Source organism: Dunckerocampus dactyliophorus, chromosome 5, assembly GCF_027744805.1.
Source record: "Dunckerocampus dactyliophorus isolate RoL2022-P2 chromosome 5, RoL_Ddac_1.1, whole genome shotgun sequence".
Taxonomy (NCBI): domain Eukaryota; kingdom Metazoa; phylum Chordata; class Actinopteri; order Syngnathiformes; family Syngnathidae; genus Dunckerocampus; species Dunckerocampus dactyliophorus.
This window is the reverse complement of record NC_072823.1, coordinates 11084651-11105396: the sequence shown is the minus strand read 5'-3', so window position 1 is coordinate 11105396 and position 20746 is coordinate 11084651. Positions and strand designations below refer to the sequence as shown.

Here is a 20746-nt window from a genome sequence, read left to right as displayed (position 1 = left end):
GCAGGTTATTGTTTGCTTTATGCATAATTTGAGCTGTTTGATGGTTTATGAGATCAGCAAATTTTAAAACATTTGTTGACAACATCAATTATTTCCTCTTTTGTCACACCAGTGAGGAACTTGGAGCTGGGATTCCTGTCTGTACTTTCATTTCCTTCCTCCACTGACACAAAATTTGGCATCGTTTGTTCCAGATTTGGTCCAATATTTACAAAGGAGTTATTGCACCTTTCAACTTTCATAATATCATTTTTGGCATTTCCATCTATAAAATATTGAGGGTAATCTGCTTTCTTGGAACCGTTCCTGGCATACTTTTAGGATGCCTCAAGTTGCTCTAATGTCGTGCTTGTTCTTGTCTGATAATTGACTATAGTATTCCTTCTTACACCCTCTTAAAATGTTTATTAACTTGTTTTTATACATGTTGTACTTATTTTCTGCTTTTTTGGGGGTTTTTTTTGTATTATAAATCTCCTATATAATGTATTTTACAGTCCCTCTGTCATCCATGGTTGATTTCCCTTCTTTTTCTGATGAGTCAATTGTCTCAATAGACAGTGCCTGTCGTCGAGCTTCATGTAAATATTTAGAGAGTGTTCATAACATTTCAATACTTGACTTAGGTTTTCTATACGAACAGCTCAGTAATACATTTTTACTTTTTTCCTTACAGATTTAAATCGTTATACATTCTAAAATCAGTTTCAAATTACATGTTTTTTTTTTTACCACTTTACCAGATGCACTTATAACTTCTTCATTTCGACAAATCCAGACGTCTCGGTGGTCCGAGTTCAAGCCGGGGGTGTGTTCAAGCTCTTCTAGTCCTGTGATTGCCAAGTGTGGTCAGGAACACACCAAAATAGTTGAAAACTCCGGGAGCAAAGGTGGAGCTCTTGCCATGAACGTCCTTTTCCGGTCAACAGGAAGTGACAAGATATTTACAATCTAACCACGGGCAAACTGCGCTTGCAAGATTAGTTGCTCTGTGGAGCACAGTGCAGTTTGATGAGATCTCTCTCCCAGATATCAATATTGGCAGAAAAATCCATACCAATATTATCCGATATCTCTTTTCATGCCAATATCGGCTGACATCCTTACTTAACATTGTGCATTTTAGCTTTTTGGTGACCAATTGAAGTGGAAAATCCACAAAAGTTTTTTTGAGCTTTTCAGCATTAACATGAATACAGCATCCGAGAGTGATTGTCGTATCACTCATTAGCTGGTGACACTGAAATGAAAAGTATCTGTGTCATTACACTGCAGGTTTGATGATGACCATGCCATGTTGTGTAACATGCCACATATACATCCCATCTACGGTGTGTAAATTGGTCCTAATATAATGATACTCCTAAAATAAAATCACTTGACTGGTGTCCAAATTACACAAGGTTGGTCCATTTGGGAAGTGGTGACTGGCTATAAATAACATTTTATCCCTTCCTAACAGCAGCTTGTCTGCCTATTATTAAGTTGAGAATGAACTTCCCTTACCGTCGGGGTGTCAAACTAGTTCACTGAGGGCCACATTGCAGTTATGGCTGCCCTCAGAGGGCAGCTTGTAACTGTCAATATGGTTTGGTTTGGTTTAGTTTATTTGAACATGAAGGTTACAATGGAATACATGTCATGAATCCTCCATGAACCAATATGAATATAGTGGTGTGAAAAAGTGTTTCCCCCTACCTGATTGCTTTTTTTTGCACGTTTGTCGCACTTAAATGTTTCAGATCATCAAACAAAATTCATTGACAACACAACTGAACACAAAATGCAGTTTTTAAATAAAACTTTGTATTATTAAGGCCCAGTGTGAAAAAGTAATCCCCCCTAAACTGAGATTAATTGAGTTCTATCAGTCTGGCAAAAGGTTATAAAGCCATTTCTAAAGCTTTGGGACTCCAGCAAACCACAGTGAGAGCCATTACCCACAAATGGCGAAAACAGTGGTGAGCCTTCCCAGGAGTGGCCGGCCATCCAAAATTACCCCAAGAGCGCAATGACGCCTCATCCAAGAGGTCCGAAAAAAACCCCACAACAGCATCCAAAAAACTGCAGGCCTCACTTGCTTCAGTAGTTTTTGACATGAGGTTGTTCTCGACGCTCTCGCATCGCAGCGTCGTCTTCATCCACTGTGGAACACACACAAAACAATGGACAGGCGACATCGCGTAGCAATACGACGGGAGAGAAATGCCGAGCGATTGTGAGGTCTGTTTTTTTTTTTGAGAAGGCACTTTTGTGACGCAAATGTGTTACTCTTTTGAACGCATATTGTTTTGAGAAGCCAAACTCTCTACTTAAGTGGTCCTACCAACTAACCAGAACTACGTTCCTCATCACCGGAATCCGACCACAACTCAGCTCACAGGACAAAGTGGGGGGGTAAGTCACTGTTGATGCACTACACTGCTGATGGAGATACAACTTCATGTCAACGTCATACAACTTCATGTCAAAAAATCCAAACTATCCCTTTAAGGTCAGTGTTCATGACTCCACCATAAGAAAGACAGTGGACAAAAACAGCTTGCATGGCAGAGCTCCAAGACAAAAAAACCCACTACTGAACATTAAGGCTCATCTCAGTTTTGCCAGTTTTGGTGATCCCAAGATGTTGGTTATCCCAGTGTGACAAAAGTGCAAACCGCCCCCCCCCCAAGATATCAGGAAGGGGCAAACACTTTTTCACCCCACTTGTATGCTTGAGGTCAAAAGTAAAACACAATGTATGAAAGTTACATAAACCTGTCTCACCTTGTTTTTTTTTTACTAAAGAAGCAGAATATTAGTTTTTATTCAAATAACCTTCAAGCTAAATCTCAAGCGTTCCGCTTGGCTGACTACAAATGGCTGTTAATGTGTACTAACACAATGTTGGCTAACTTCTCTCCGAGGAAACACTGGCAAAGTGATGACAAGGCCATCAGAGAGAGAGAGAGAGCTGGTAAAGACAGCAGAAGCAGATGGTTCTGATAAAAATAAAAAAAAAACAACCCTCCTTGACGCAAAACACTCAAAACCTAGAGGCGTTTAAACACCTTCCGTGGAGATTCCCACCAATGAAAATCACATTTGAAGCTCATTAACGTGACAAAGTGATGCTTTTTACGTGATGTGACACAAATAAGGAACAAATTAAGCAGTCAACAGCGTAATTAAGCTTTTATTGTACTAGTTCCAAACATGACTTATGCAAGGTGGAGCTGGAGGTTATATTCCTGTGATATGAAAGCAGGTGCGTCGTTGCATATACAGTCAGACATTTTATGGCATGGGTGCAATTCATCCAAGGGTTTTCTTGATGAATGTGTGTGGGATTGCACACAAAATCACAGCTGTCATAACTGGCACCGAAACAGCATGAACCGTTTACAGTATTAGGGAAAATGACCTTTGGCTTTATTTTACACTAGGGCTGTCAAAGTTAATGCGATAATTACGGAAATTCCCTTTAACGCCACTACTGTATTTTTTGAGCAACGTATTTTCAGAAAATACAGCGCCGATGCAGTTGGTGTTGAGCCACAAGCGGGAACGAATATTGAGCAGAAATTGAAAAAGAAAAAGGTGTTTTGAATGGTAGGTTTAGCTTCAAAGCCCTAGTAGATGGCTCTCTGGACAAGTTATTTGTATGTACTGTCACTACGTCGAGTCTCAAATGCCACTTGCAGGCTGGACTCATCTGGAGAAACTGCTGGAGCACTGCAGGTATGCGTCCCAAGTCACAAGTGTTTTTTTTAGATACGAGCCGTCTTCCGGCTGAGATTTTGTTTTGAATTTGGGTTACAAGCTCCTAGTTGCATGTTGTTGTCATACTTCCACGCTGCTGAAGTTGCCAGACCAAGAAAAGTGTGATCAAGTCATTGTAAAAGAGTGTTTCTGTGTGAGTATGTCTATGTAAAAGAGTGTTTCGAAGTGAAGTATAAATCGTAGCCTGAATGACTTATTATTCCTGTTCAATTCAGACTTTAAATCTTTATACAATGACACATGACCACAACATAGCATAAAGACAATGGCCACACTGAGTGGAAATCTGCTTGGTTAATAAAGTTGTGTACAATTTAAATGAAAAATGATGAAAGCTGGAGACCCCTGCAACCTGGACACTGAATTTATTCTATTTTAAGTCAAGCAGGGCAGATTTCTATGTAATAACGTTATTTATTTGTATTATTTTATTCTGTTAATTTTGTTTGCTTGAAATAAAAATTATTGAACAATTTATTTGATGTTTTTGCATTACTCCAAAACATGCAATCAATGAAATTCTGAAATCGTTTCACACAAATAAATGCAAAAAAAAAAAAAAAACAGACAATCCGCTCATCATAAAAGAATTGAAAAAGTAGAGTTAATCCATGTTATAAGTGTCGGTATCAGACGATCTCACTCATGAATAATCGGTATCGGAATCGGCAGCATAAACCCCTGATCGGCTCATTTCTACGTATTATAGATAAAAGCTTCTTTCTGTCTGCGATGAATTGCAATTCATTACGAATTAAATATGGACAAAACATGATTAATCACAATTAAATATTAGAATCGATTGGCAGCCCTAATTAATACACAACACACCAAAGCCTTGTATTTGTTTTTGCCAAGCTAAAAAAAATAGTTATGTTTGATAACTTGTACCTGACTGGACTGTTCATTTAAGAACAATTTGAACTCATCGGTCGTGATGTGCAATACCACTGATTTCCTTTCCGATCCGATACTGACTAAAATTCAGTCTGGTGTCGGCAATACCAAGCCGATACGGATACTGTGTAAATATACCTAATGTGTCTGGTGAATTTTAAAAAGTGGTGTATTTTCAACCTTAGAATGGCTCATAGCATAAAGCATATACAGTATTTCTTGATTTATTTAAACTGCAACGTATATTGACGTACAGATTTTCAATATAATAGCATAATTTACAATATAGCCAAGCTAATATACAACAACAGAAAAAACAAACAGCGGACAAAATCTTATGAAACATATAAAAATGGTGTTTTAAACAATAAAAACAAATCTGTAAAATAATAAACCATTTAAAGTAAATAATTCATTATGAAGAACTACTCTAACAACGAAAAGTAATTGTAGTTTACGATCAGTCGTTTCAACAGACTGAATGAGCAGTGTGCCTTTATGCATTACGCACTTACCCAGGAGGATGAAAAGGTAGTTCCCACCGACCACATATCATTTAGAAATCGGGGGTACGACGCCTAATGAGATTCAAGAACATAGCTGTGTCAAAAATTCTGCCTTCAAAAATGTCATAAAAACCCAGAGCAGTATTAATTTAACGATGTTTTTTTTATTAGGGTTTGCAGTCAAGGCCCAAAGAAAATGGCATAGAGCTGGAGTTTATGGTGTGTAGAAGACTTTAGTGACAAAACTACAAATAAAAGGCCTCCAATTTCATTACAAATAACAATACAGATCTATAATAATGACAACAGGAGCTGATACTTTAGGCTGATGAAGGCAACACTGGAATGGTTGTAGTTCCCAACTTTGCAATCCGTTTCAAAGGTTCTGCATATAAAATGTGTGGCTTATTGTCTGAATGCGCTGGAAGATGATGGCTCCTATGTCTCTTAGCATGGCATGGAGCATCTCTCTTTTGGATGTTCTCCACGTGCATGTGCGTGCTGTGTGTGTGAATGGTTGTTTGTCAACATGTGCCCCGTTACTGAATCGTCAATATGATGCAATTCCAGAACCACAATAAAAACATGTTGCATTTGGGCTGAATCCCAATTCTACCCCCTTAGCCCTTCCCCTTTGTATGACCCCTTCCCCCGTCCCTTACAACGTAGGGCCACTAAGAAATGGGACACCACTTGAGTCTCATTACGTCATCACCCTTCACCGCTTGCTGGATCATTAAATTGGTCATAATACATTTTTCCTACCTCAGAACACCTTTTTTTTTCACGAAAAGGCACTTTTTTTTTTTACAAACTGTGACATTTATTGCAAAACAACAAACAACTTGAATAAATAACATCGTACAACCAGCACTGTAACAGCATTTATAAAAGTAGAAAATGTATCAAATATAAATATGAAATAGAAATAATATATCAAATGCTATGAACATCAACAAATGTATAAACCTTATCAAGCATTACTCCAAGGTTTAAAAACCTCCCAGTCCTGGCCTCGCTGTCCTCCTGTTGTTGATTGGCATTTGGTTGCATTTGACTTTTCCATACTGGGATTGCAGCTTTTGAATGCGATTGGCTGGCGACCAGTCCAGGGTGTACCCCGCCTGTCGCCCAAAGTCAGCTGGGATAGGCTCCAGCATGCCCCCGCGACCCTAATGAGGAAGAAGCGGTATAGAAAATGGATGGATGGATGGATGGATGGATGAATGGTCCTGGAGTGCTGTGTGGTGTTGCAGGGGGCTGACTTCAGTTGGCTCAGCATCTCCTGCAGGAATGACACATATGCATGACTACAACTATAGTTATATACAATTCATATATGAACTTATTGTAAATACAATAATAATAGTAATAGTTGTATAGACATAATGTGCTGAAAACAAATAGATTAATGGTAAAAAAAAAAAAAAAAAGTAGATGCGACAACGTTAGCTGGGACAAAAGTTGAATAAACTTTGATGATATGGTGCGCTGTCCACATACGGTCATGTTGTTTACATGTTTTATTTAGCTCACTTCCTGACCATCCCTACTGTACAATCAACATATGTCACAATGAGAATTGTTGGTGGACTAGGGTGGCTATAATTCACAACAAACAGACGTTACTACGACGTGCTGCGTTACAAGGGTGATTAGAGAGCTAATATCAAACGCCAACGTCACCGTACAGTTCAGTAATGTAGATTCCCATCCCTAACGAGCTGGCTGGCGAGCAATTTTAAAACACAACTTACAATTAACAGGCTAAAGTGGTCGCTATCTGATCACTGTTTCATCGTTTATGAAATTCAGTGGATTGCAGTGATGTTAGATATCGGTGTTAGCCGACTGGTGATAACTGGCGACAACTAACAATTCAAAACATGGCGAATATTTACGTGGCGTAGCAAATGATTGAACATCTAATAAAACATGAGTGACGTTACTGTGAAAATCAGTAATCATGCTTAATTACTTACATTTATATGCTTCTTTCGGTCTCCGCTCTGCCGCTGGAGTGTGGCATCCGAGTAGGCTCTTCCTGTCCCTACGTTTCCGGTGGTCGGGGACCACACTTGGAACAATTTAATATTCATCTTTGTAAAGGTGGAATTTTATTAGACGTCATTCCATTGTGTGGGTGTGCAGTTTGAAAAGTTTCACTTTTCCCCTGTCATCAGTCATCAGTCCCAAATGACATACACACACACACACACACACACATTTGGCCGAGGTCCAGGACTTAAACATTCCAGCAGTCTGCCACTGGATCAGGAAGGCTTCATGCCTGCTGCTACAGGAAGAGCAGATGATGGAGAGTATTATGGTGGTGTGTGTGCGCTTTGGCATTCATTTATTCATGGGCAAAAGTAGTCTGTTTACATAGTCAGGACTCCTGCAGTATAAGTACCAAAAATCACTTTCCCCGTTAGGGAAACTCCATAATATGTGTTTTCCTGAAGGTATCGATGACGTTTTTAACATTGCCCCATTCAGCATGTTTTCGCGTCAGTGTGTGTGAGAATATTCTTAAATTCACAGGTGGCGCAGAAACACTGCAAAGACACTTAACAGACACGCAGCTGCTTCTGACAAGACCGAACCCCCAAGGGAGTTCTGCTCTACTGCTGCTAACATGCTATTGCTGTCAACCCAAAACTTCCAAAAGCCTTTTCTGAGATTTGTTCTTGCAGTTACTTTCCTTAGTTGAAATAAACGGAAGTAAGATTGCGACCAGAAGTGTGCTGTGGAGTTATGCTATGGGAATACTAACATCAGCAGCATACATTCCAAAGTTGCTTCAGTAGATTCCAAGGGTTGAGTTACATAATACAAATGCTTAAGCGTTCACTTTCTGCGCTTCAGAAGTACTGATGACATTTACTCGTTTGATTTCAGTGTTATATTCAGTTTAAGAGAGGAGTACCTTTCTCAAAGCAATTCCGGGATAATCAACACTTGAACCACTATATTCCCATCATGTGACTTATTGGGGAAACTACAGTATACCCCATAGTTTAAAAATATGCATGGTTGAAAATTGCAATGGTGGGACTGTGAGTGTGAATGGTCGTCTCTAAGCATGGGTTACCTTTGCCACAAAGTACTCACCTTGAAACTCCGCATCATTCATTTGTGCATACAGTCATCCCTCGTTTATCACGGTTAATTGGTTCCAGACCCGACTGTCAGAAGTGAATTTCTACACAGTAGGATTCTGTATTCAGAAATCAAATATTTTTATTGTTAGAGTATAGTAAACCTGTTTACAACCTTCAAAATCATTTTTTAAACATTATTACATAAGTCACTGAGTTAACCCTGGTGTTGTTATGTTGTTGGTTTTATTACAGTGACGGTGATGTCGGAAATATGATTATAGTTATTACAATAGTGTGCATTACAGTCATTGTCACTGTTCACTATCATAATTAATAATTTCATTACTATTATTACTACTACTATGTATGACTATTTCAATGCAGTATTGTGGTTGTTGATGTTATTTTGTCCTTTCCGTCATGGTCTTTATAGCCATCACAGAGATTTGCTGTTTGTTTCTGTTGTTTTGTTATTGTTGTCGCAATTGTTGTTGCTGTTGTTGTGTCTCTCTTTATTGTTCCCCTCTTGTCCCCGCATTCCCAGCTGTGTTTTTTTTACTCTTCTTCTCTAGCCCCTCCTGCTCCGGTCCGGCCGCTCCAAATTTGCATAACAACAAAACATCAAAGTCAAATAAATTCTGTAGAACAGGGGAAGTGTATCTCACACTTTCCCTGGCAGGGCAAGTGTGTTGAGCACGTAAGGGCATTTAGATCAACCATACTATCTGACCTAATGGCTGGACAGGACAAAAAAAACATGATTAGAGCCCTCTAGACATGACATAACGCCCTATAGTCACCTTTACACTCATATGACCTAGTAAAGGAGCTATAATCCGAGAAAATAAACCATTTAAGACATACATAAAACTGTGTTGAAATACATGTGGTCCAGATGTGTGGAGGACAGGAAGTGACATTGTAGCGTTCAGAACTTAGTTTTTGCTTGGAGTGCATTACGGCCGCAACAGTAGCCCATGTTATTATGATGATTACTATAATGAAAAATATTATGTTTGTATTATTGTGCCTGTTGTGAGATCATTCAAACCTGCAATAAAAGCCTGTTGTTCTGGCGATTACGTCTGATGCGTATGTGCCTCACCAGACATTACAGGAAAATTACTGACACGTAGTGACTTTAGTTCATTTAGCCATTTTATGCATAAAATTAACTTAAAAATGCCTTTTTTGACAAATAATAGGCCCCACCCAGTGACGGTTTGAATGGTTGTCTGGATAGACTCCAGCTCCCCGTGGCCCATAACAGGATAAGCGATAGATAATGGATGGATATTCATTTTTATCGAATCATTGTGTATTTTCCATATGAGATGTGTGAGCAGGCACAGATAGCTCATTTTGTTCTATGTGATGTCATCTTTTCTATGTAAAATTAAGCTAAAAGTCAAAAACTCCTTTTTGGGTCTTTAAAATGAGTTCAAATCTTATATTATTACAGGCAGCAGTTCACTCTGTAATATTTGGCGGCATTTTTAAATTCGCACTGAAATTCCAAATGTAGTTAAAGATCTTAGTCTTTAACCTAAGACAGGAACAAAAAAAGAAAAAGAAAAACACGGCAGTCAAATGGACCACTTCACACGAATGACTATCTATCCATTTGTAGTTGAAGACAAACTACTACAGTCATCCCTCACCACATCGCGGTTTGAATTTCGTGGTGTCACGCTATCACGGGTTTTTCAAAAATATAATAACTTAACTTAATAACTAATCACATAATTCTGTTTCATGGTTGTATTAGTGGAAAAAGTATGCATACTGAAGCAAATTTTATATATTTTGCAAAGAGTAAATGTGGAATACAGGAAGTGACCAAATGTATTGCAATTGATGTGAAACGGATGGGGGGTAGGATTAAATAAGCTTTGCTTCTTCCTACTCCTTTTGGACATGTGGAACTGTGAACTGTATTATGTGATGCATTCCAATGTAACTTGCATGCATGTTCAAATAAATGAAACCATTAACATTACCATGATTTTTGATGTGTATGCTACAATTGAGATTTCAGTAAACAGTGCCATGCTGTCATAAAATATACCAAAATGTCATATTTGCTTGCAAGCTTTTCCTCATAAAGTGAAACAGAATAAGTGATACTTTATTTTAATATGCAAATTGGTTAGCAATAACAACTTTAATTTTTGCTTGCCATGTCACACTTTTTGTACCCCTTTCAGGAGAATGACCCATTTATTATTAATGCCATGATAGTAGCAAGTAACCTTTAAGGTACCTAAGTTTGCCTTGTTGTAACACAGCAGGTATTTTTCATATGTGCCGCTTCAGTTCTTTCCCAAGCCGCAGCAAAAGGTCACTGTTTAATTCTATTGTGCATTTATGCGCTTGCATCTTTAGCCCCTAATATTTCCTTTTCATCTCGCCTGATCAGAAGCCACCAAGAGAGATTGCAACTGAACAATACCTATTGTGAAGTTGCGGAATAAAAGCAAAGCTGCACTCCTGGGATGCCTCTGACAATGGTGCAGCCTTGGCCTAGATGCATATAACGCTCTCCTATTCAGTCTACACTTACGATAGCTCTGCATTTATATGTGCATGTGTGTGCATTCATTAGACGTCTACGAGAATAGAGACAGGATTCCAGTACAGTAGACAGACAGGTATTGATGAGGAAAAACAAAGTAGAAGAGAACAAATAAGCAAAAGGGAGTGACGATGCTGAGAGAGCATTAGAGGATCCAAAGATGGCTTGGGGAAAAGTTTGTATGTGTAAAAATTGATTGTGTGAGTGTTTCAGCTCCTTTATTCCACTATCGCTAAGGTGACATGGTTTCAGGATAAGTGCTTTAATTGGTACCTCAAGGAATAGAACCAACTGTACAATAGTAACACGGTGCTATACGGATGAGCTGTAGGGTCACTACAACACTGTACTGTTGAAAATAAGATGACGCGCTTGAAGACAGTTTTACTTGTAAGGACACTGTGTAAGTCATCCTCTGAATCCCTCTTTAAAACTTCATTTACATCGAGGAGTAGTGGATGAGCCACTAATCTCTTTTCGTCTTTGTGTTTGACACATTGTACTTTTTAGGGGATGTCCACACGGGAATGTTTTCAGGTCAAAACAGCAATGTATTTGCTAGTTTCACCCTTTCATCCACACAACAAAGGCGTTCTGGGTGCCCTGAAACACCAACTACTATGTGACCACAGCTCCGAGCTCTCAGCGTTAGCAATGGCCATTCACACTTCATTGAAGTTCTGCCAGAGGTGGAAGTTGAAGACTGAAGATGGGAGACTGCGCCAAACATTCCCAGCACACCCTCACCAGATCTGTCTGGCGTCCTCCCCTGCCATCCAATCAGCAAGCTCTTCTCTTCGCCGAAGCGTCAAAGTCGTGCAGTCCCAGATTTGATGATACAACTACAAATTCCATCAACAACCTGCGCCCTCGAATCTCCTGGGGCCAGGTGGACATCCTGTTTGTTATAGACAGACTGTGATTACCACAGAAGCCAAACAACCACGCCGGTTGACATCAGGGAGGCCATGTCTCCTAGTCACACTTTCATTTCCAACGCTGGCATCATTGAACTCCCCCAGAAGAGCTATGGAATCCCCAGAAAGGTCCTCCTTCAGCACCCTCAAAGGGCCCCCAAGAAGAACCAGCAATTTGGCACATAAACACAAAATACAGTCAATAGCAGTTAAGCAACCCCCTCATTCAGCGAGACGACTTCTACATTTTGTCACTATGTGGGCTGGCTTCATAGATAGGTTCCCTTTGTTGTTTTTATGTAATAGAGATCTCTGGAATCACTCTTGGTCCAGCCCATTACCCTAAGACCAACTGCCTTAGGAGGCCCTACCATGCAGCCTTGGACAACAAAGCTCCAAGGATCACTTACAAGCTCGAACCCCTCCACTACGTTAAGGTCACAAGGGGAAAGATGATGAACTACAAGTCAAGGCAAGTCAAGGCCAGAAGAAACCCCGATGGAGGCACCCACAGTGGCCATCCATGGGACCTATTCAAAGAAAAATGTTGTGAGACTTTGAACCAGTTTTCAGTTATACCAGTTACAAAAGCAAACCTAAGGACGCTGAACATTCTATCGCACGTATGCAGTGTTATCTCGAGAAATTCAATGACTTCACTGACAGATTAAGTGTCTTTTAGAGGGTAAAAGCCTTCTTCATAATGTATTGTGCAAAAAGTGAAAGTCCTGGTCCCAACTGCTGAACCAGTCAGCTCTAGAATCCTGCCAGTTTTGACTGACATCTCCTGTGCCAGTCACTGAGATGATTCCATTTACTTCACATAAACTCCGTCTGATTTTAGCTCTGTACAAATTTTACTTGACAGAAACACTGCACTCAAATCAGTGATCCTTTTCCAAGACTAGCGCATTAATGGATTTTTTTCCTTGGTCGATGGCATATGACTTCACGAGAAGAGTATGTATAAATAGAATAGCGACAAAGTGAGGGGGAGGGATGACAGATTGGTACAGGATAAAGAGAAATGTAGTGGTAACTGAAAGGAGAGTGGGAAAATAAAAGGGATGAGAGGTGTTCTACATCCAAACATTGGCGTGCAGCTGAAAAAAACAGAGCTGTAAAGGATCAGAGAAGGGTGCTCTTGAAAGAAATAATAACTGCTAAACATGAAACGATGATCTCTCAATGTCCATGTATTAAGATGTTAAAATACAATAGAAATGTTTTTGTATTGAAGTAATAATAAAATGAGCAGGCCATGGATGGCTTACGTCTGGGTTGGGCGTGTGAGCAAACCACATCTCCGTTTGGCTTGTTGGGTTAGTGTCGTGGGCGAGCGATGGTGGTTGAGGAGAGAGGGGCTGGTCAGTGCGTCACAGCAGTCACGACTAATGATACGCGTCACTGCAGCTTGAAGATTTTTTTGGAGGCGCATGTCTGAGTTATATTTGTGCCTTAATTTTGCTTTATAACAAGCATCAAGGTCGAATAAATTTTGTATGACAGGGGAAGTGTATATCACACTTCTCTCTGGCAGAGTAAATCTGTTGAGCACTTGACGGCATTTAGGTATACAATTCTATCTGCTTTAAAGGCTGGACAGGACAGGGGGGAAAAAAAAAAAAAAAAAAAAAAAAAAAAAAATGAAATAGCAACAGAAACAGACAGTTTAAACGCTGTTTGCCTGAGTCTCTGCTTTGGGGTCCAAACTTGTCGGCCTTAGCTGAACCGTGACAGTACAGTCCGGCCATTATGGACCCCGCGGACTCTGAGTGTTTCCGTGATGCACTCAATTCACAAGGCAAATATGAGACCTTGTTACGTGAGATCATGGAAGCTATCAACAGCGTTTCTTCAAATTTAGTGGCTCACAGCACACAGGTAGAGCAGCTTGGCAATTATGCTGCCACTCCCACTCCCACTCCACTGGATACCATTGACCCAGCCCTGCAATCCATTGCCCAAGCAATTGTGCCTGCACACTTTAAAAATAATAACTTACCTCATCCCGCTCTGCTCCTGTGAACTATTCCTCCACCAGTGCTCCCTGATATTTGACCAGCAGCCACATACTTTTGGCAAGGACAAGCCCAACATAGCGTTCATAATGAGCTTGCTTGCAAGCGAGGCTGCCGCCTGGGCCATGGCTATTAGCTCATTATTCGTTCCTCCTATCAAACGTTTCTCACCGAAGTGCAGAAGTGTTTTTGACATCCACTCCAGGGTAAAGAGGCAGGCACTATTGGATTTAGTCCAGAGAAGCCTCTCTGTTGCTGAGTACACCGAGAGCGGCTACGATGACGATTGCATCCCTTTTCCATTGACAAGACAGAAGTCGTGTACCACTTATCCTGATCACGGTGATCGGCGAGCTGCAGCTATCATAATTAAAATTACTCACGCTCGATAGACTATAAAAAGTCTAAAAGTCTGCAAAAAAACCCAAAACCTTTGCGTGACCAGGCTGTGAAACATCCATATAGTGTTATGAGGCTTGTGAAAAGCTGCAGGAAGCCCCATAACTAAATATTACCAGCTCAATAAGCAACATTTACTGCATTGATTGCAAATAAAGAAGCTACACCGGCAAAGACATTTTTACAGTCGCACTAGCCAAAATTAGTTGAATGAATGAAAAGCCTATAATTAAATGAGAAAACATTATGTGGTGACCATTGAAGAGGCTTAAATTGCTGAGTAGTGAGCTCATTTAAAGTGGTACAGATAACAAGTCAACAACTAATTTAGCAATACAGTCGTCCCTCGCTACATCACAGTTCGAACATCGCTCCATCATTCACACACAAATTAATGAATAAATGAGCTATTATTAATGGCCTATTATTAGTCAAAAAATACAAACAGACAAGTCATATGCAGTATTCTGGTCACTAGGCGTCAGTAATGTTACATTGGTGAGACATTACCTTCTATTACATTAGCTTAACTTGCACTGCATAGAGTCGGTCATGGATGCAGAGTCCACCATGACATAATGAAAAAAAGTTTCCATTCCGTGTGGCAGTGGTTCATTTTTTGCTTCTGACTTTGTTCCCCACTCAGTTTCAAACCCTTTCTTAAGTTTAGAAAAAATAAATAAGAGTCACTATGTATCTTATTTTAGTTGTCCGCTACACAATGCAGTCCTACACTGCGACGACTGAGGCAGTTGTTGGAACTTCATTTCCAGTTACCTTGCACTGCAGCATTGACTTCCGTCAGAAATTACATTTTGAAAGTAGGTATTAGGTAAAGGGTGGAGTGCCATCTCCAGGTTGGGGATGAAATCCTGCCCCAAGTGTAGGTCTTGTTCGTGAGTAAGGGAAGGTTGGAACGGGAGATTGACCGGCGGATTGGTGCAGTGTCTGCTGTAATGCGGACCGTTACTGTCCGTTGGTGAGGAGGGAGCTGAGGCGAAAGGCTAAGCTCTCAATTTACTGGTTGATCTATGTTCCTACCCTCACCTATGATCATGAGCTTTGGGTAGTGACCGAAGATTTCGAGTACAAGTAGCCGAAATGAGGGTGGCTAGGCTTTCCCTTAGCGATAAGGTGAAAATCACCGTCATCCGGGAGAAACTCGGGAGTACAACTGCTGTTCCTTCGCATTGAGAGGAGCCAGACGAGGTGGCTCAGGCATCTGGTCAGGATTCAGGGCACGTCTGACCTGTAGGAGATCTCGGGGACGACCCAGGACATGTTGGACAGACTATGTCTCTCAACTGGCCTGGGAACGCCTCTGGATCTGGCAAGAGAAGCTGGACGAAGTGCCGAGGGAGAAAGTCTGGGCTTCTCTGCTCAGGCTGCTGTCCCGCGATCCAATGTCGGATAAGAAGATGGATGGATGGATGGATGGAAGTAGGTATTAGATGTTTAAATTACATGTAACTTAACTAACTTCCAAACAAATGTCATCCAACCTGTGGCCCTGCCACTGAGGACTTTTCTGACTTGCTCAGCAACCTGAGCCTCAGTGAAGGACATTCTGATATTGGTGTCCTCAAACTCTTTTTCTATGGATCATGTGCCAGCGGGATTGAGGTGGTCCTTGAAGTATTCCATCTCGCAATCCACTATACTCACCAGCAAAATTAACAACTTCAACACTAAAACAACTAATGAGGACCTAGTACAGTACCTGTGACTTCATTTTCATACATGTCAGAGCTATTTGGGTTCCCTTTAGTAGCTGTTTTCATCCGTTTGTTCATTGGCTGCTTGGTTAGTAAGCAGGATTATACAAAAACGACAGCACATTCCCATGAATGTGGATGAATTCATTATTATTACGCTTTGGTGAGGAGCTGCATAAAGGTGAGGAATTATGCATGATGTTTTGGCATTTTTTACAAGTTTATTGTATGGTCGCTCTCAACCAAACCAAATAAGTACAGTCCCACTGAATGTCCTTCAGAGGACTGTTCTGAAACTCGAGCAAATTGCACAAAAGACCAACCAAGATGTGTTGTAATATCATTGTCATCGCTCTTCCTGATTAATGATAAATGCCACCTTGCAATGATAAAAACTATTAGAAATAACCAGAATAAGTAAAAGGGCTGCACAAAGTCAAAGTACACAAGAAAGAAACAAAATAATTTAAGCATTTGTGAAATAGTGTAGATAGAAAGTATAGGATTATTTATTTATTTATTTATTTATTTATTTATTTATTTATTTTAGGTTTTGGATTATTTTTTGTTCATCCTTTTTTCCAAAGCTAGTGAGTGAATACACTAACCTGCAGATGGAATGTATCTCATGTGTGTCTTCATCCTTGCGTGCGTTGTCTGTCAGACTGTCGCCCAAAGCCATGAGACACTCGGCAAAGCTCTTGTAGATGGAATGACACCTTCTGGTTGAAACTGCAGTGATAGAACAAGGGCTCGCCGCTGGAAAATACACAAAGTAGCCCAAATTAAAAAAAATAAAACAAAAAAAACCCCACAATAGTATATACTGTATACAAGATGATGTAGCAGTGATAGCATCCATTGTACACCGTATGATCATTTTGTTCCCATTCTTAATTTTTGTGTCTTTGCAATTATGAAAAGTGCCACTTTGACAATGTAGTCAAATTCATGCCTGTGCACACGAGGCTGCAAAAACACTTCAAACCTGTAATAATAACTTTAGGCACCCACTTTGTTAAATGAAAAAAATATTAAAAATAATAAAAACATCAATCTATCCATCCATCTTTTCCCGCTTATTCAAGGTCAGGTCGCGGGGGCAGCAACCCACACAGGGCAGCCCAGGGAAGCGTCTGGGAGGCATCCTGACCAGATGCCCGAGCCACCTCATCTGGCTCCTCTCAGGGCAGAGGAGCAGCGGTTCCTGATGACAGTGCTCCTCATAATAACCACTGTCATAATAAAAAAAAAAAACAGTTTTTTTTGTCATTTTTAAATGTTGTGCCATTGGCAGACAATTGAGACCACTTTATTTTAATGTGGCTGCGGGACTCAACAAACCCTACAATTGTAAAGCTAAATGACTGCCTCTATATTGTCATCCTATACCACAATGTCTCACAAAAGGGAGTACCCATGAAGACAGGTAGCTTTGCACGGCTAAAGCAGTGTATGAACATGCATTGTGTTCTACATCGTAAGTCGCTAAGGGAGAACACGCATTGTGTTCTGCGTCCCGATTGGCTAAGGGACTGCAGGGACTGTAGGGACTGCCTAATTTACATAATTGTTCGATCACAAGCAGTGTGGCTCTTTAGTGCTGTATGTTTGCAAGTTTTCCCCCCCTGACAAAACTCACAATGTCGACGATATTACTTTAATGATATGACTCCTGATGACATTAATGCTCTGACTGATTCCGACTCACAACCGCTTGACTGAGTGGACCTGGCACAGATGACGAAGCCACCAAGCGAGAATGAGGGAGAAGAGGACACAAGTGTTGATAAAGACGAGGAGGATGGACTTGATCGCTTGGCAACCATGGTGAGAATGGCCAATGAACATCAGCGAGCTGCACAAGAATGGGACCCTCTGATGTTTCGTTCATTACAGTTCTCAAATATACACTACTCGAAAGGGGGGCATGTCTGTTTATACAAATATTATGTCCCAGAAGAACAAAAGAGCGCCAACAACTACCCATACAGTAACGATGTTCTTCACTCGGAAAAAGACACCTGCACCAAGGGCTTCAAAAAAGACGCTACAGCAGAGCCACAGCAGGACGAAGCCGAAGACGCACGGTCAGAGGAACTGTAAAATACTTAATTATTTTCTTCTTATGTGTAGATTGATCATTAAAATTAAAGTTGTTATTTCTAAAGGCTATCATATTTTTCTTTTTATAGGAAAACGTTTATACCCGGCCCTGGATTAAGCGGAAGAAAATGGATGAAGGGACGTTTATATATTTATTTCTCAAATAAATGTTTTGGCCTAAAACATGTTTTAACCTTGGTTTCATTCTATAATACAGTAGTGTACTTCTTTATATGTATATGTGCTTTTTAAAAATCTACAAAGGTTTGAACTCTGAGAGTGTTTAAACGAGACAAATGTGAGAAAATGTTCTTGCCTGTCTGAGGAAAGTGTATAAAGTGTGTGGTGAGGGTTTTACAGCCTTAAAACATATGTAATAAACGAAAAAAACATACCCTGTCAACGAAAAAAATATATAATGAACAAAATCAGCCTCGACTACACGGATTTCACTTAACACAGGTATTTTTTGGAACCTACCCCTCGCGTTAAACGAGGGAACACTGTATATTCATTTTTGCTTTGTACAATGGCTTCCAGAGGCTTGAAATTATAGCAAAGCAGGCTTTCAAGCAGATGAGCAGCTCTCTTCTGGGACAAAAGTAGAGCTGTTTGATTAAGCTGATCCTTTTTTATCTTCTAAACAATTGGTGCAAATAAAGAGTCTAAAAGGACTCTGAACAGCAAGTAGTTCTAAATAGCAGATATTACCATCACACATTCACCAATTATATCTTCCCTTCATCAAACTCATAGTATCTTAGTCAGTTTCCCTTTGTTACTATTGCTTGCATCCTCAACTGGATGGAGAACAAGGCAGTCGTCCCTCAACTGCTCGTTAAAAATGAATAGTGCATGTAGCAAAGTTGTTAGGTTAAAAAGCAGATGACTTTAAAAAGGATGTGATATGACGGTTATAAAAAATAAACACAAACATTCAATTAAAAGGGAACATCCTTGTGCCATCACTTCATGTGCAAAGCAGATGGAGAAGTGCAGTGAATGTGTGCTTTTTCATGTCACAATTCATCTCCTAACTCATTCATCTAGAAGCTCATATCTCCTGACAGGCAACACACACCGATGACTACCTGTAAGCTGATTTACAAAGTCTGAAGTGGGAGCACTTGGGTATATACATCAATTAATAAAGAATGGTAACAATTAGAAACACATCACATTATTAATATTATGCAATACATAACAAAACACATAACAGCCTCCTAGGTGGCAGACAGCGCAGCTCACTAAAGCCACTCAGCTGCTACGAGCTTATGAGATAGAAACAAATTAATGGAGCTGATGTGATGCAAATGACTGTGGACAGGTGGCTAAATGTGGAATTTGGATGAGCGGCGCCCCTCTGCAACTGCATTCCCACAACATCCATTGCTCAGGGGCCTTTGGCCAAGGCACCTAACTCCTCCAACCTCTCCTTTGAAGGCTGAACAGAAATTGAAGCCAGAAATTTTTCGTTGGGATGGCCAAGGTGAGACCATTACTCACATAGGGGTGACAATACGTTGATACCTGCATTGTCCAGATGGCCAGTGGGGTGGCCGGAGCTCCGCCACCCCACTGGACCGTCTATTAGAGCAATTGATAGCTGAGCAGTGTGCCGAGGACATGTTTTCAATGCATAGTTTCTGGATTCTGCTCGCCGTCATGGCAGGGCTTAATACGAAGTGGGTGCCGATCGGCACTCCTGTTTTAACTCTAGACTTTACATTCCCACTCATGCTGGCCATGCAGGACTTTCATTCTTAACAGATTTATGTGCTGAATCACGCTTCAGAATTTAGGTCAAAGTCAACATAGTGAGAAAGCTTGACCGGAACCGACCAAAGTAATCATGGAAAACGTACCTACCGCTCGTAGTTCATGCATGACACGGTTTTATTGTCAGCTCCTCCACACACAAAGTTGTGTGCTGAAGTGAAATGCGTCCAATCAAACGGCGGTTTGGCTGAACTATTGTTCTGCACCATAGAGCCGCGTTTGTCAAAATTGACTAATATTTAAATTTGTTTGATTATCTGAAATATTTAATATAGAGATATAATATATATAATATATATATAATATATATAATATAGAGATCAATAAAGGAGAGATCTGTACATTTTCCTTTGTATGGACACGTATGGCCCACGCTGTATAACCTTAACTGATGCAGTGAGCAACTTCTCATTTGTTAAACAACTCAGCCTGTAGTCATGGAAAATATGTTAAAATATGTCTGTTTCAGAACGGTCAAATTATTGGAATAGATCCAGCATGAGGAAACATCTAAGGAGATTGCTGAAACTACTAAAATTGGGTTAAAAACTTTATTTTATTAAAAAGTGGAAGGACAGTGGGGGAACTGCCGTCATTAATAAAAGATCTTGGCCAAAAAGCAAAGGTAGTGTATTTTGCAGTGGCGGGTGGTCAGGGCCAGCAAAGCCTTCTCCGAACACTATCAGAAGCACTGCGGCGTACGTTTACAACCTACATTCTAATATTTGATCCATGAAATAGGATTAACTTGTTCACAACGTTCTATTATCTTCATTTCGCAGCGTTTGTATGTTGAATGCACTGTTTCCAGTAGTATACGCAGATGTTAGCTTTTTTTTGTCCAATCAAATTTCAGCTCCTATGTGTTTCCATATCAATCAAATCTGCCCAGGGCCTTCAGAATCAAGTGTGCTGGCCCATGACACTTAAGCACTATTAGTAATGGAGCTGTTTCATTAACC

General features: G+C 40.3%; 1 protein-coding gene across 1 annotated transcript in view; it reads right to left on the bottom strand.

Annotated features, from left to right (window-relative positions):
• The window catches only part of nrn1la (neuritin 1-like a), a 73833-nt gene that overhangs the window by 10471 nt on the left and 42616 nt on the right, over positions 1–20746 (bottom strand). The window contains exon 2 of the mRNA XM_054776715.1: positions 16508–16658. Coding sequence (XP_054632690.1) covers positions 16508–16658 — 151 coding nt within the window. The remainder of the gene's footprint in view (positions 1–16507; positions 16659–20746) is intronic.